Source organism: Choloepus didactylus, chromosome 8 (genome assembly GCF_015220235.1).
Source record: "Choloepus didactylus isolate mChoDid1 chromosome 8, mChoDid1.pri, whole genome shotgun sequence".
Taxonomy (NCBI): Eukaryota; Metazoa; Chordata; class Mammalia; order Pilosa; family Megalonychidae; genus Choloepus; species Choloepus didactylus.
Window position 1 is genome coordinate 93,565,149 of NC_051314.1, and position 17,664 is coordinate 93,582,812.

The 17,664-nt window shown below is 34.8% G+C and overlaps 1 protein-coding gene across 3 annotated transcripts in view; it reads left to right on the plus strand.

Annotated features, from left to right (window-relative positions):
- ADAMTS20 (ADAM metallopeptidase with thrombospondin type 1 motif 20) overlaps positions 1-17,664 on the plus strand; it is a 189,877-nt gene that overhangs the window by 137,629 nt on the left and 34,584 nt on the right. For 2 of the 3 annotated variants that reach the window (XM_037847952.1, XM_037847953.1), the window contains exons 29-31: positions 5,610-5,777; positions 14,376-14,549; positions 14,625-14,795. In XM_037847952.1, coding sequence (XP_037703880.1) covers positions 5,610-5,777; positions 14,376-14,549; positions 14,625-14,795 — 513 coding nt within the window. The remainder of the gene's footprint in view (positions 1-5,609; positions 5,778-14,375; positions 14,550-14,624; positions 14,796-17,664) is intronic. The other variant, XM_037847954.1, reaches the window with a different exon arrangement.

Here is a 17,664-nt window from a genome sequence, read left to right on the forward strand (position 1 = left end):
TTTCTGGGAAAATACAGAAAATTTTGAAAATAAAAATAAAAATGAATTAATGACAATTCCCAGAAAAAAATCGTTGCTAACACTTTGGTTTATATTCTTGCAGCATTTTTTTCTATATAGATATTTGAATGTATATAGCCATATATTTTTTAAAACTTAACTAGTTACAAAATGTATAAATTATTTTATAAGCAGCTTAATGCCAGAGGATAAACATGTTTTTTGTGTTTTATTTATTGATCAGTCCATATGGTTTTAGTCTTGTTTTCTCATTCCTAGATCATTCCTAGATCAAATATTCACCCATATTTCCTTCCCATTCTTTTCATTTATTTTATTTTTCATATTCACTTTAACCTATTTAAAACATAATTTGCTCTCTTATGTGGATAGGAAAGAAGCAGGGATTAATGGGGATGGGGAGAATTTAGTTATAATTTTAAATAAAGTCACCAGAGAAGGCATCACTGATAAAAATGACATTTAAGCAAAGCCTGAGAGGAGGGGAAGGATGACCTGCCATGTTGCCAATGGGGACAGAGAGTTCTGGGCGAAGGAGCAACTGCAAAGGCTCTGCATGGGAGCGTGCCTGACTTGCTCAAGGAACAGCAAAGAAGCAGTGGGCCTGGAGCAGATTGATCGAGGGAGAAAATACTAGGTATTTCTTTCAGAGAGGGAATGAGGGGCTGGAGTGTAGTGTCCTGGAAGCCAGGTCAAGAAAGTGTTTCCAAAAGGAAAGAGTGATGAGGATTGAGAATTGGCCATTGGGTTTAGCAGTATGGAGGTCATTGGTGAACTTGGTAAGACCAGTGTTGATGGAATGGTGAAGGCTAACACCTGATTAAAGTGGGTTCAAGAGAGAATTGTAGCAGAGGAATTGGACACAAGAAGTATTAGACAAAATTTTAAGTAACTTGCGGTAAGAGGACAAGAGAAAAGTGGCAGAAGCTAGATCTCTGTCTATATAGCAGGGGAAAGGCAAGTTTTTATAATTGTTTTAGAGGTCCATGGAGAGAGGGGGAAAAGATGATGCCAGAGAGAGGGGAAGAATTACTGGAGCAATAACCTTGAGTAGGTGAGAGTGCAGCGGTGGAGAGGTTGCTGTTAGTTAGCCTGATGGATAGGAAGTCTATGTAAGAAGGAAGACACTCTGTGGATGCAGGTAGGTGGCTTTTGTCACTAGCTCCTGACTCAGAACTAGAAGATTTACATATTTCCTAGGCTCTACCTAGTGAGATGTTTGTCTTTTCTTCTGAATATTTAGCTAACTTTTGGAACCAATACAATTTTTTGACTAATCCATCTTTCTGCCACTGATTTAAAGTGCCTACTAAATCATTAAAAATTTTTATTTATAGTAGAGTCACTTTTTAGGTTTTTATTCTTTTTTATTTGTTTGTTGGTCTATTTTATGTCAGCAATACTGAATTTAATTATGGTAGTTTTATGAAATATTTTACTATCTAGCAGTGAAGGAACTTCATTTGTTTTATTAAAAAAAATGCCTAAAATAACACAAAACTTTCCATTTCCTAGAACTGGAGTTAAACTTAATTTCATTTTATTTTGTTAGTAATTTAAGTTTCCAGAATTAAATTATTAAACATGACTCTTTCTGACAAGTTAAGTGAATACATTCATTCTTCTGTAGTATCCTCATATATAAACAAAACATAAGCCACACCTCAAATATACCAAAGTAATCTGGTTTTATAATTATGTTCAACTTTGTTCTAAAAACAGGAATAGACCTATTCCAAAGTTAACCATATTAGTGTGTACTAATTAATTCCTATCTTCCATTCTGGAATTAAAAGTGCTAGCCAACCTGAACAATTGGCTATTCTATTTCATGTTTAAAGCTTGCAAATTCTACATTTATTTCAGGTGTCCTGTTTTTCTTAAAAAGAGTTCTACCTTATAACCTAATTTATAAGAATTGTCAATTTGGAGTTATTGGCATGTTTATTTCATTTTGTCACTTCTGAAGTAAATTGTGTCATACATCTACTGTTTCATAATTGTCAGAGAAAACCCTCAGACAGTTTAAGGCTATGTCAACACAGCCCATGGAGGTGATTTTTAAAAAATAATTCTTTGATAGGAATTCTGGAAATGAATTATACAGTGTTAATGCAACTTCAAAAGAATAGGATGGTATCAGAGATATAAAATAGAGGGAAAAAGAAAAGGTTTCTTGGGTACCAGAAGAAAAACTTCCATGTTTGGGCACTCTTGCCAGAGGGGCTGTTTTTTGGAATCTTTACAAATCAGAATGTATTGTGGTTTGAGAGCAGGAGGGTAGCGTTTCACTAGTTGTTTACTCTACAACTGCCTCATTCCAACGAAAACATAATTCTTTGCATAACATGTTCTCTTTTACATTAGAGAAATTCCCACATGGAATTCATCAGGCATGTTAAAATGATGTACTTATTCTTGTTTGGATCTTGAGGAAAGAGAGCTTTGCTTTAGAAGTGTAAACAGAGCAGAATTTATTTTGCAATTCTTTGCTGAGTTTTAATTTTTTGTGGGTCTTTTCTAGAGGACTGTGAGTTTATAAACCAATAAATATATTTCAATGGCATTTAATTTTTTAATTAAATCATTTTAGCATTTAAATAAAATAAAGGAAATTTTAATTCCTGCACCAAGGATCACAATCAATTAGCTGATATTTGTTGTACCTGTCTCTTTGTGCATGATGTGGGTGATCTAAAAGGCTCTCAACCTCCAGGAAGCTGAGTTGATAAAGCATGTGACACAAGTAGAAAATGATGAAGTGCAATCAACAGAGTGGGAGTCATGCAAAAGAGTTCAGAAAAGTGAAAGATTGATATGTATTTACCCAAGATGTGTGGTTTGATTTTGTGCTTTAAGGATAAGTAAGGTTTAGAAAGCACCAGGGGAATTTATTTGTCTAGGCAAAAGCAATAACATGAGTTAGACCCTGTTGTTGAGTGAATATGTCACTGTAAAGAGAAGGTAATTATATTAGGCCTAAGTAGGTCAAAGTTTGCATAGTGGAAAGTAACCAAAAACCTAGAGTTGGAAAAGTATGCTGATGGAAATTTGGTGAGTTTAATAATAGTATTGATTAAAGATTAGAATAATGAAGAAGAGAAAGAATCATAGATGACCTAGAGTTATAATTAGTGTAGGTGGCACGCTCAGTTTGCAAAGAATGATCTTAACTTTGATAGTTTACTATGTCTGAGTTTACATTCCATTCTTAGACATTGCTTATAGAAAAATATTACATTGCTGAATTCTAAAGTAGAATCTTGATTTTAATCTGGTTCCTCTTATGTTGCATAGTTTTGTAAAAGATTTGGTCGTTTTTATCAGAAATACCAGGAATTCACTGTATATTTACGGACTGATTCTTAGATTCTTGGCACTGCTAAAAGATCTCTAGGAATTTTACAAAACAGAGACACATGGGTAAGTCTAGATAAGAAATTTCAACCAAATATATGATCATCTATCTTTGTCCATCAGTAAGCTACTTCCTCAAGACTGAGTTTAAAATACCACCTTTTCCACAAGCAAATATCCCAGAAAGAAATGGCTATATTTAATGATTTTCTTAATAACATCATAACTTTTTAGTTGTATCATTTTAATGCCTTTAGTGTCTTGTAGTTTTTTTCTGATCTTTATTGGATTTAATATTATTTAATATTAATATAGCATTATTCATTTTATAGATGGTATGTGACATTTAGGTTATAAGTCCATTGAGGATAAATATGGCTGGCACTTAATAATATTCATAGGATAAATAAAATAGTAAACATTTCCCCATCTCCCTTAAGTACTACTGAATTGGTATTATGAATATTCACAAGTGTTACTTTTTAAAAGGAGCTAAGGAGGAGAGTAAAGAATGCTTCATTTGTTAAAAAAAAAAAAATTTCAAAATTTAAAAGATAGAAAAAACAATATGCACCTGGGAAAAAAACATTCCTCACGTGTGAAAGTGTAGATGTATCCAAAGTAGTCAGCACGCTCCCTGATAAATGTTTCATAGTCTATAATATTTGGTCTTTGGAGGTGTAAAATAAGTTATACCCTTTGAAAAATAAACACTAAAGAAAAGAAACAGGGAAGGTAAGTGGGCAGGAAAAACAGAGCCTATAAATAGATCTAAAAGTGATCAGTAAGAGGAAAGAATACATGCTTAATACAGTCAGTGAAGATCCATTAGAGACTTTCACAGAAATGTGTTCTAAGTGGCATGTAAAATTGCTATAAACTTCAATGAGGAGATGAGAACATCTCAGATATGATAATAAGTCTTAATAATTGAGGCATGAGCTGAATTGTTCATTTCCCACACACGTGGGATATAATATTGCAGACAAAATAAAAGGTAAACTGTTACCAAATAATTTATTTTTTAATTTAAAATATTTTAAGAATCTAATGGTATATATTACATAGTCAAAATGAACCAATAATGTATATAAAATGCATAACACATCCAATGTTTGCAGAACTCAGCATAAATTTCTAAATGAAACCATATGTCAACAGCTATCACAGGAATGAGAGTGGTTGTCTGGAATCCATGTCTTTTCCTCTGTGTAACTTTTTTCTGGTACATGTATTATGCTGACAATTCCTAACATCCTCCCTGAGACTACATGAAGGAAAAAGTTAGAAGAGAAAGCTATTATTTATTGAACATCCATCGTATGTAATAGGACTGGATTAGACACTTCATATTCTTTATCTTTTGTTAATTTTCTTAACAAATTTGTAAGGTAGGTGTTAACATCCTCATTTTATAGATGAAGAAACCAAAGCTTGGATATAGAGATGAAATGTGCCTAAAATCATCCACCTACTTAGTGGCAGAGCTGATATTCAATGCCAGAACCCACTCTCTTTCTACCACATTGCACTAGCCTTCTTTGTAAAATGACAAGTAGCTGAAAAATGGAGCCAAATCATTGTTTTACCCATATATTTTCAGGGATTTTAGTTATTTTGTTTTTAATAAATATATTGGAGGGTTTATGATGGAGAGAAATATCTTTCAGGTTGACACAATAAACAAATCTCAACTAAATTGCACTTTAAAAGATATTCTGCCTCCTCAATCACACTCTCCTGCATTGAGAGATCACTGACTATTTTTAAGATCCAAAATATACTTTGCAATGTGGAAAAATATATGGGAGAGATAAAGAATAGTTGGTGATTCTATATAAAGTTGAAAGCAAGTTTTATGGGATTATGCATAATAAACAGGAATTCACTGAGGACAGTCTTTAGCCTTAAAATATTTAAAGCAACCCATTTACCTTGTATGGCATTTATGTGCCAGAGAAGAGCCTGGTATTTTTAAAGCAATCAATCATTTTTTATTGAATGAATGAAGTCTTATGGTGTCAATGTCAATTGCTGGTTTAGGGCAGATTGGAATATACCAAATCCTATCGAACTAGAAATACCAGGGTATATCAATACAAATGCTAAAGAATTATCATTTTGATCAATGTTTGATTGAAAGTTTTGATCATTTTATTTTATATTTCTTAAAGAAAAATTTAAATTAATAAAGGTAAAACAAATCAAGTACATTCATATTTCTTTCCTAGTGCTCAGCTTCCTGTGGCAAAGGTATAAAATTCCGTGAGGTGCTTTGTGTTGGTCAATTTCAAAAGAAATTAGAAGAAAAATCTTGCAGTCATCTACAGAAACCTCGAACCTACAAAGCTTGTAGATCTGTAAGATGTCCTTCATGGAGAGTCAGTAGATGGAAGGAGGTAGGTGATGTATTTTATAATTACATACATATTTTTGCATTAAAAAAAAAATTTTAGTTTTTCTGTATGCTTTCAATAATTTTGGAAGTTTTAGTCCCTTAACATGTACTTTACTCTGTTATACACTCTTTTGTACTATGCTCTGAATTAATACTATACTGTTTTAACACATTTGCTAATTCTATTGTTAAATAACAAATTAGTCATTTGATTTTTTTTGTGGCAGTAAACTATCAGAAATTCTGCTTGGATACTTGGGAAGCTATGGGATGATTATAACACTATCAACACTATCCTTGATGGTTTAATAGTAAAAACTCATGATGATGTATTTAGTGACTGTCTTGTTTCCACCCCAAAATCCTGGATTTGAGCTGTGATTGCACCCCGGAGAAGGTACTGGCAAGTCCAAGACAGGGTTGTAATTGGAGATTGAGAGTTTGGCAGGAGTCAGAGCTCAGTAGAATAGGCAGGGCTAGGACTAGGGTGGACACACTTGCAAAGGCAGAGCAGAAATGAAGATGACATCCAGGCTGAAAACTTAGTCTATAAGCGCAGGGTTATTGATACCCACCAGGACATACTCAAGGAAGAGACCTCATGATCTGAACTGGGGGAGCATGCATTTGAAAGCGGTTGTCAAGCGAAGATCAGCTTGGAAAATACAGGTGATGTAAAAGCCATGAATGAAGTCAGAAACGTTCACTGGAATAATTCCCAAAGGCATGATTTCAGTGGGGTTGGCTTTTAGCACAGCCCTCTGGTGGTTCTCATCAGTACCAACTTAGGGCACCTATTGAATTCTTAAAGGGCTTATTCCTCTTAAGAGAAAAATGACTCTATCTTCTACCGAAGGAACTTCCTTTCTGTCTGATATTGGAGCTATGCCTATTGGGAAGATAGGAGTTCAGACAGGAGTTAGAGGAAGTGGATCTCCCCTGGGTTCTTATGTTATCATCATTCATTTCTGGAAGTCAGTGCCTCAGTGCAGACACTAGGTTTTTGAATGGCATTATTTCAGTGCATCAACTGATATTGAATAAAACACTCCCAAACTGAGAGTAAGAAATGCAGGTTTCTTTGTAGAAGGAGCAGCTTCTGTCCAGGGTTAATGTGCTGGGAATTGTGGTTAATCTTTCACAGAAACTGGAGATAAACACTTCTCCGTTTTTCATCCCACAAAAGATGTATTCCTGAGCATTTGCTTCTGCTTCTACATTTCATTTTGGTCAAATAAAATTGTATTTAATGCGTTAGCAGAGCTCACAGTTTAAAAGACCTCACCCGTTAACTTGATTTATTTATTGACTGTCACTATTATCTACTAAGATTTTAAAGAAAGAAACACTGGATTCATCCTTGTGTCTTTCCCCTTGTCCCCCACCGAGTCGCTCAACAGATTCTCGCAATTCTATCAAAGCAGCCCCTGAATCTCTATTGCAACCATCACTATCAGGTTCATTATCATCACTTGTTCCCTGGCCTATGATGATCTTCCTACAGTATTTTTTTGCCATTATTTACTCTACGTATAGTGTGAGCTTAGAAGAACTCAAATATGATGGTGTTACTTAATATCTTCTAGCACTTAACATTGTCTTTAACGGGTTAGTCTAAAAACTAGCCCCATGCTGTATCTTCAGCCGTATCTCAAGCCACAGTCCTTTTCTCTCTTAGAAACAATGGACATCTTGTTCACTGTTCACCTGCCATAGTGTCTGCCTAAATACTTCTTACTTTGAATACCGTGATTTCATTTGCAAAAGGACTCACCATCTCAATCTGTCTTTATTATTTATATTTATCATTGTGGTCTTGCTTAAAGTGTGGTTTTCCCCTGCTTTATTTGGACCAAGATGTGCCAAAATATTAGCAAAGTAGCTTCCCCCCGGAGAGTGCCACACTGTAAAGGCATTGAACACGGATACAGAGCCACCCCATCTGCGGGAGATAACCCCCGATTCTGACATGAGGCAAGAGCCGCCAGCGGTTGGGAAGTGGGACAGACTTTTTGGCTCTTGGCCACAAGCGTTCTTGTTGATCCTAAGGCGTCTTTTGCTCCTGCAACAGCTGCAGCTGCTGTGGTTGGCATTCATGAGGGACACTTTTTGACCCCTGGCCCCTGCCCCACAAAAGTGAATCAATCATCAGTGCTAACAAATTGACCTTGGCTTGCCACCAAACATGAAATTATATAAGAGCCACTGAAGGAATGCAGTTCAGGGGTTTCTATAGTACAGATATGAATATTCAAAGACTATAAAAAACATAGGCATTTCTGTACAAAGTGTGCTTTCTTCTCTCTGAATTGGCTTTCCTTGTCATAGAAATTAGCTTCATACACCCACACAGTCCCCAAATCTCTACCAGAAACAAATGACCACTTGTGAAGTTGTTGGCTTTTGATTTATTCTATAAAAAGTACCCACATGAAGTTAACAATGGTAGGCTGTCACTGCACTACATATAATAATGTATTCAACAAAAGTGCAATTTCAGAGTCAGTTACAAGATAATCACTGCTCGCTGCTTTGTTCCGATTGTATAAATTTTGCCATTGCTTTAAAACAATCATTAGCTATGAAATAATTTCATTTTATTACTATTTTACATTTTACTGCCAATGGAAAGACTAATTTGGTAAATTGTGACCCTGGAAATGCCCAAATGAGTTTTGAAATAACACTCTTCATCTGGTATTTGATATTTTGTTTTTTATGAAAGGGTTTAGTAATGTATTTTAATGACTGCTGTTAAACAGGGACAAACATTGCCATGCAGGGCCATTTGTCCTCTGTGTCCAAAGGTGTATCTTAAGAGGCAAATTAAATACTTGAATCATTTCAACAGAAAAAAACATTCCCCCATCCTGGAACCAGGAGGATTTTTTTTTCATTTAATTTTCTCTCTACAGTAATACCAACTTCAGTTGTAAGTGGTGCTAGATTCCTCATTTTCTCATGCTTCATCTACTTAGTTCAGTGCCACCCAAATGTGTTGTCTTTATGCTCAGAAAAAGAAAAAAAAATCCTGAATTCATACCTCTCCTTGATCATGGTAAAGCTATTGGACAACTTAGAAAGAAACCCTGTTGCATCTAGATCCAGGTGAAATCAGCCAGCTGTTTGGACCTCATCTCTGAGACCCATTGTCTTTCTAGCATTTTAAGATCAAAGCTGGCACCAAAAGTGAACCAAATTCCAAAATCCTATTAATCTACTGGCTGGCACCTCTCCAAAGCCTCTAATTTGAAAACAAACAAACAAAAAACAACATAAAGCCTGAAACTGTTTGCTAATCATTAGCATGTTTAAGTGATTTTATACTCCATATTTTGTATATTTCCAAAATACAAAATAGATAAATGCATAAATGTTTTCACTCTTTCAAAAATTTCTGACATTACATTTATGTTAAAATCAGAAAAAAATAAATTGTATTCTCTGAAGTCCCCAAAGCTCCCAACTGAGAACCTGAACGTCTTCATCCCTACATTTTCAATTTTGTCTGTCTTATCTCCGGGTTAGTAAGGATGTTTGTACCCATGAAGATAGACTGAAGCCCAGGGAAAAGGATGGTGCCTTTCTGTGTCAGGGCTGGGTGATTCATACTTCTCAATCTTTTCTCACTAATTCCGACATTTCTGTTTTTTTGCATTTTATCGTGTCTAGTAACCCCTTTCCTTTAATATCTTTCTTAATAAGTAATATGTCCTTTCTTTGGGTAGACTAAGGAGACTGGCACTCTGATTTGAGGCACGGTTCAAGAAAAATTCAAGGCAAAAATAACTGTATCTCTGTAAGAAAAGTGGAAAAAAAAAAAAAAAGGAAGGGGAAGAGAGCAACAAGGGACAGTGACTTCCTGATACTGGATGAGAGACTTCTTTATTCCTCACAACTATAGGTATTATTACATTCACTGTACAGATGGGGACACAGCAGCTTGGAGAGATTAAGTAACTTGTGCAGCTCACAGGCCAGGAAGTGGTGGGGGCAGGGATTGAACACAGGTCTATTTGAGCTTTCCACTGTACTTGCTATCATAATTACTTCACTATTTCTTTATGCATTAACTCATCCTCATTTTTTCTTAGCAACACATTGCTCCTTTGGCCAAGAAGGGCACATCAAGTTAGCAATTGCAGGCTGTGACTGCACTACATATGATAATGTATTCAACAGAAGTACAATTTCTGGGTTGTTCTGAATTCATTGCAGGCTTATTTATGGAAAATAAAAGTCAACTGCATGAATATCATATATATATATGTATAGGTTTTGTAGGCCATGTGGAAACAACTAAGGGCTTTTGTTGACCACATATTAAATAAGATATAGTAATTTAAATCACTAGCAACATATAGGGCAATGGAGGTATAATGTCCAAATCGTTGTCACTAATAGAACCTGGTCAGATATTTAGAGCAATGTCCATTCTGGGATCCACACTATAAGAAAAGTCTTGACAAATTACCAAGTCCCCAAAGAAGTGCAATCAAATGGCTAACATCTATGCTGTATCAGTTCTGACATGTTCTGTTGCAAGTAACAAAATTGCTTTTTATTAGTGACTTAGACCACTAAGACACTTGTTGTTTATATAGTAAAACCTGGAGGTCACTGGTTCTAAGTGTGATTCAAAAGCTCCACAATGTCAGGATTCTGGATGGGTATTTCTGTGATTCTTTTTTCTACTCCTACTGATTACAAAATGGCTGCCACAGTTCCAAACCCCATACCTTCTATTTTCTCATATGAAAGTTGCTAGATATTTGTCTATATTGGTAAGGAGGGCAGATTATGGACAGTGGGTAAAAGTTTGAAGAAGAGTATTTCAGCTCAATATGAGAGTACTTGCTAACATTAAGACATCCTAAAATGTAAATGGCTGATATCAGGTTATAATGAACATACCCTGAGAAAGGCTGTGTAAGTACAGATAGGTTTGACGGTCACCCATTCACTTTTGCTGTGGAAGGAATTCCAGAATTGAGGAGAAACTTGAATGAGATGTTCCTAGAGTCTCTTCTAACTCAAAATGCTATACTACTGCTAATCCTACTGCTACATTTTTTATTCACTTCAAATAAACTGTAGTTGAAATAATTGACTAAAATGAAATCAAAACCATAATTCTTAATAAGAAAGTATAAATAATGTATCCACAAAGAAGTTTTCATTACTTTCATTTTTAAAGAATTATTTATTAAACAGCAAAGTGAGTCAGACTTGATGAATCTGTTTTTGCAAAATAATATATATGTTCTAGCATTTCTTTAACTTTACTCCAGCAGTAGTTAAAATGGTTACAGTACCTGTGGATTTGCTAAAATTCACCTTTTCTACTTCCACTGTCAAGACTTAAAACACCAGTCTATGCAGTGTCATGGTATATATAAATAGGATATTTGACTGGTTTTCATGATGAATTGAGTTATGCAGTGTTGGTGAATTAGTGCAGTCCCACCAATTATTTACATTGTATTTGTAGCTATAGTCTCACATTGTCTTCAAATTAATTACTTGATTCCCTTAAAAAGGTAAAATTTAACATGCTTATAAATATGTAGATTTATAAAACTTAAAGGTGAGTGTTTGGGGGGTTAATAAGTGACTTTACTGTGTCTGTGACTATAAGAGGAAGAACTAGCTTTGGGCAAAAGTAATGAATTCTGCTTTGGAAATAGTGACTTTGTGGTGCCTTTGACATAACTAAGTAGAGATGGGATTATTGTAAATACATGAAAATATAAATGTGAAACTCAGAATTATGATCTAAGCTGGAGATAGATTTATAAAATATTGGCACAGAGAAGAAAGTGCTCAGAGAGAACTTGGAGGGTAAAAAGAGAAGCAAATTATATATAGAACACTAGGAAACACTAACCATTAAAAGATGACCAGAGAAGGGTCACCGAGCAGGCGCATATCTTAGTTTTCTAGGCTGCTGTGATAAATGCCACAAACTGGTTTTGGCTTAACAACAGGAATTTATTGACTCAGGGTTTTGAGGCTTGGAGAAGTCCAAAATCGAGGTGTCAGCAAGGCAATGGTCTTTCTCCAAAGCCTTTAACATTCTGTTGCTGGCTGCTGGTGGTCCTTGGAGTTATTCGGCTTATATCCCCACCTCGTGTAACATGGGATGTCCTCTCCTTTCTCTTCTGGTTCCATTGACAAACCGCTTCTGGCTTCTCCATGGCTTTCTCTCACTTGGCTTCCTGTTTCTTTCTTTTTATAAAGCCTCTAGTAATCCAGATTTAGACTCAATCTCATTCAGTTGGGCCACCTTAACTAAAACAACATCTTCAGTAGGTCCAATTTACAATGGGATCACACCCACAGGAATGTGGATTAAGGTTAAGAACCCGTCTAAATTGGGGTGCATAATTGTCTACCACAGAACATTTCGGGAGGTAAGAGGAAAACAAAACCAGAAGGGATTTTCACCATGGGAGCTGGAATGTATCAAGGAGAAAGAGGTCAGTGGTGTCAAATGTGGCAGGGGGATTAACTAAAAAAAGATATGAAAATTTTCTGTTGGATTTGGCAGTTGGGGGTTGTTGATGACATCAGGCTAAGGAATATTTAAGTTATAAATTCTTTGTTCATATTTTTAAATCTTATCAATTATTCTTCTGTACTTTTATCTCTGAAAAACAAAGTTGCTTTTTTCTTCCATGTGATATTTCATATTTTTTTCCCTTTTAGAGAAGTTGTTAACAGTAAAAAGTAGTTGCTACCCATGAACTCAGTGGATTTTCTAAACTCTTGCTGTGATCAAAGGACCAATAAACCTAATTTGTTTATTATAGAAAATTATATTTTTTTGATAGAACTTCTTGCTAGGTTATGTTTTGTGAATTAATTTTTTCCAAGATTTTTATTTTAGGTTGGGAGGCAGGATATTTTCCAAACATGTATTTATGAAGTTATCCCTGGAAAATCTTTGCTGGAGCCTTATTTTATAGGTTAAATATTTTCACAAAAGTTTCAGATAAACTAAACTACATTCTGACACTTTAGGCTACTTAATAGTGTGCCCTGCAAAAAACACAAATTAAATTATTACTGCATCCATACGAAGAATTGTATGTTTTTTGTGAAAATGTTAAGTAAGTTGGCAAAGTTCAACTGCTTGCCAGAAACTAGTTCTAGAAACCAAATACTCAGAAACAAAATATTTGTTGCCATTTTTTTTCCTGAGCATAAAATGAATGTCAATGTTAAGTAATGTAGGTAGTTATCATATTCTTCATAGGTAATAAAATATTAAAATTCTCTTTGAAGTCAGTGGTGGTTCCTTATACATATGAGATAGAAACCTAAATTTTAAATGGCCTTCAGAGTAAATATGCTATAACCATTTACTAGATTAATTAGAGTCTACTATGTGAACTAAGTTCTTAGCTTTTGTTGGAGTTAAATTTTTCATTCATGGTAAAACCAAATTTTGCCAATACAGCTTTTTTTCTGTTATGAAAAAGGAAATTAGTTACTCTGGGACTCCTGCAGAAATAGATAACCTAGAAATGAACATGATGTTTTATCCTTATAATATCACAGTCAGGAACACTTGGTAGGTCAGTGGTCTCCAAACAATGTAACTCCACACCACCCCAGATCTCTTCTGGAATAACCAGTAGTATAAACAATCAAACTCACAAACTGAATAAATATCCCTGGACATTTTCCATACTTTATTAGGATTGACATCACTACTCTTGGTTGTAGTCAAGTTCTGTTGTTACATGGTTTTGCACCTGGTTTTGGAACACCTAGCTTTTAGAGCTGAAAGCGCCCTAAGAGATTGCTAAGTCCTTTTCCGTCCCTGGTACACAACACAGGGAGGGCTCAAAGTCTGGGAATCAGAAATACCTGAGCTTCAGCCCTGCTTCTCCACTAGCTAGTGGTGGCATCTCAGGTCTCAGTCTCAGGGTTCTCACCTGTGATACCTTCTCTGTAGAACTGCTGGCAGGATTAAATGCATAGGAGGGGTTCTATGACATTTTGCTAATAACACAAAATCTTTGTGCAGTTAAGAGAAAATGAGGCTAGAGAGGTTAAGACAATTTTGTCTATGTTTACCCGTTCAGCATCCCAAAGCTCTTGTCCATTGAAATATAATAATGAATCAACAAATTAGCAAATCTCTGGATCCCCAACAGATGCAAGCTCTAGTAAGTACTACATATCTAAAGATGAATGTAACCCAATCTTGGGAGTTATTGTTTTTTTGGAAGAAATATTGCATACAGTGTAAGAATTTAAATGGCATTTTAAAACAATATAGTAGATTAATTACATGAAACTGTTAAAGATATTAAATACATTGTAGTCAGAACAAAGAGTTACTGGTTAGAATAGAACGCCTGGTATAACATGATTAGTCTGTCATAGTCTCTGTAAGGCTAGAATAGGTCTTAGGTATCATTGCAAAATAAAGAAAGCTATTTGTATATTTGGATAGAAGCTCCATGCGTGATATAATAGGCTATGTTTAAAAGAAATAAGAAAATACATTATGACTCTACTTGTTATTTTAAGAGAATTTTGAATTTGTTTAAATTAATTTGCTTAACTCATTTGGGCTCCTTTGAAGTGCTCTGTGACCTGCGGCTCTGGAGTTCAGCAAAGGGATGTGTATTGCAGACTGAGAGAAGTTGGTCAGGTGACTGAAGAAATGTGTGATCAGTCCACCCGGCCTAATTTTCAGAGACAATGTTGGCGGCAGGACTGCGTGCAGTACCATTGGATTGCAGGAGAGTGGCAAGATGTAAGTGTTGACACATAAACTTGCAAAGACACCACATATGAGAATGTGTTATTCATTTTGCTATTGCATTTCCAGTGTTCATCATCATGTAAGAAAAAAGAGACGTTTCGGCAAGTGAAATGCATTGATGCACAACATGTGCAAGTGAATGAAAGTTTTTGTGATCATTCAACCAGACCTCTTTCCATTAAAAAGTGCAGGGAGCCTCCCTGCAAGTATATTGTGTTAACGGGAGACACATCACAGGTAAGGCAAAAAGAAGCTGAGTATTTTTGTTCCTGAACAAAACTTACTTCGTTCACAACTGGGTCTGAAATTTGAATATGGGTCAGATGATGGGATGCATGTCAGTCTAAGGAATGAAACTGCTGGCATTGGATGGCAAATAAAGTAATAGTAACACATGTGTTAATAAACTCTAGAGCAATCCTCAAGTGCTAATGGGTGCCAACTGTAAAATCAGCCATCAAGAAGGTTTGTGCAACTAGTTTGCCTAGTTATTGAGGTATAATTTACATACAGTAAACTGCACATATTTAAAGTATACAACTTAGTAAATGTTAACCTATGTATACACTTGTGGAGCCATTACTATATTCAAAATAAAAAACATCCTAATCACCCTCAAAAGTTTTCTTGTGGCCCTTTATAAGGCCTCCACTATCTCTCTGTCCTTCCCCGCAATGTCCACAGGCCACCTGGTCTATTTATGCCACTATGGATTAGTTTGCATTTTATAGAGTTTTTAAATGGAATCATATAGTATGTGCTCTTTTTTGTCCCTGACTCGACATCCATATTTTGTGACTCAGTCATGTTGTTTGTACCAACAGTTTACTCCTTTTTATTGCTGAGTAGTATTCTAGTATATGGATGTCTTCATGTTCACTAATCTTGTCTTCTGGAATGTCTAATCTGCCATAAATCACCATCCAGTCTATTTTTTATCTCAGACATTGTAATCTTTGTCTTTAGAAGTTTGATTTCAGTCTTTTTTTTTTTTTTTTTGTATCTTCAATGTCTCTACTTAATTTTTTGAACATGTAGAATATAGTGACTAATAACTCTCTTAATGGCCTTCTTGGTTAATTCTAACATGTGTCAATTCTTGGCAAGTTTTTGTTTTGATTTTTACAATTTAGTGGCTTTTAATTTATTAACTAGTTTTTGTAACCATCTTTGCCATCCGATTCCAAAACATTTTTATCACTTCAAAAAGAAGCACAGTGCCATTAGCAGTCACTGCTCATTCCCCTTTATCCACCAGCCCTGACAACCACTCATCTACCTTTGGTCTCTATGGATTTGCCTATTCTAGACATTTCATACAGATGGAATCATAGGATATATGGCCTCTTGCACACAGCTTCTTTCATGTATTCAAGGTTCATCCATGCTGTAGCATGTACCAGCACTTTATTCCTTTTTGTGATTGAAAATATTTCAACATATGGATATTTCAAATTTTGATTGTATATTCATCAGTTGATGGACATTTGGGTTGTTTCCACATTTTGACTATTGTGAATAATGTTACTATGAACATTCATGTGTAAGTTTTTATGTGGGCGTATGTTTTTAATTATTTTCAGTATAGACCTAGGGGTGGATTCTCTGGGTTGTATGCATAGTTTATGTTTAATTGTTTTGAGAAACTGCCAAACTGTTTCCTAAAGAGGTGGCACCATTTTACATTCTTACCAGCAATGTGTGAGAGCTCCACTTTCTCCACATCTTTGGCAACACTTGTTATTGTCCATCTTTTAAAATATAGACATATTAGTGTGTGTGAACTGGTATTTCATTGTGGTTTTGATTCACAAATCAGTGACTCATGATGTTGAACATCTTTTCATGTGCTCTTAAGCCATTTGTATATACTCTTTGGAGAAATGTCTATTCAAGTCCTTTGCCCATTTTTAATTGGGTGATTTGTGTTTTTATTGTTGAGTTGAAAGAGTTCTTTATATGTTATAGTTACTAATTTGTATCAGATGTGTGATTTATAAATATTTTCTACCATTTTGTGGGCTGCCTTTTCACTTTATTGATGGTGTCCTTTGAGGCACACAAGTTAGTAATTTTGATGAAGTCTATTTATCCATCTTTTTTTGGGATGGGGGTGAGTTGCTTGTTTAGGTGTTGTATCAAGAAACTATTGCCTAATCCAGTGTCATAAAGATTTACATGTTTTCTTCTAAGAGTTTTATAGTTTTAACTATTACCTTTAAGTTTTTGACCCATTTTTAGTTGGTCTGGTTGTTTTCTTGTGTTTTGTGTATATCTAGTTGTTTCAACACAACTTGTTGAAAAGACTATGCTTTCCTCATTGAATTTTGTTGAAACCCTTGTCAAAAAGAATTTGACCATAAATGTATGGGTTTATATCTGAAGTGTCAATTTATTCCCTTGATCTTTAGGCCTCTCCTTATGTCAATACCCCACTGTCTTGATTATTGTAACCAAATAATAAGTTTTGAAATGAGAAGGTGAACCAACTTCGTTCTTTTTCAAGATTGTTTTAGCTATTTCCATATGAATTTTAGAATTGGCTTGTCAAATTCTACAGAAAATCCAGTTGGGATTTTTTTAGGGGTTGATTGATTTTGTACATCAATTTAGGTATATAGACATCTTAATTATATTGTCTTGCATTCCATGGTCCCATGTCTTCCCAATATTTAGAACTTCTTTAATTTCTTTCAACAATATTTTGTCCTCTTCACTATACAAATGTTGTGCTTCCTTTGTTAATTTTTTTCTAAGAATTTTATTCTCTAAGTTGCTATTTTAAATAGAATTGTTTCCTTTATTTTTTCTGATTGTTCGTTGCTAGTGTGTAGAAATGCAATTGATTTTAGTACATTGATTTTGTTTCCTGCAACTTTTCTGAACATATTTATTAGCCCTAATAATGTTTTTCAGGTTTGTGTGAATTCTTTAGGGTTTTAAATACATAAGACACCATTTGCAAATAGAGATTTTTTTTACTTCTTCCTTTAAATTTGCATGCATTTTATTTTTTTCTTTTTCTTGCTTAATTGTCCTGGCTCTAGAATAATGTTAAATAAAAATTAGCCTAGTATTTTGTTGAGGATTTTTGCAACTATTTATA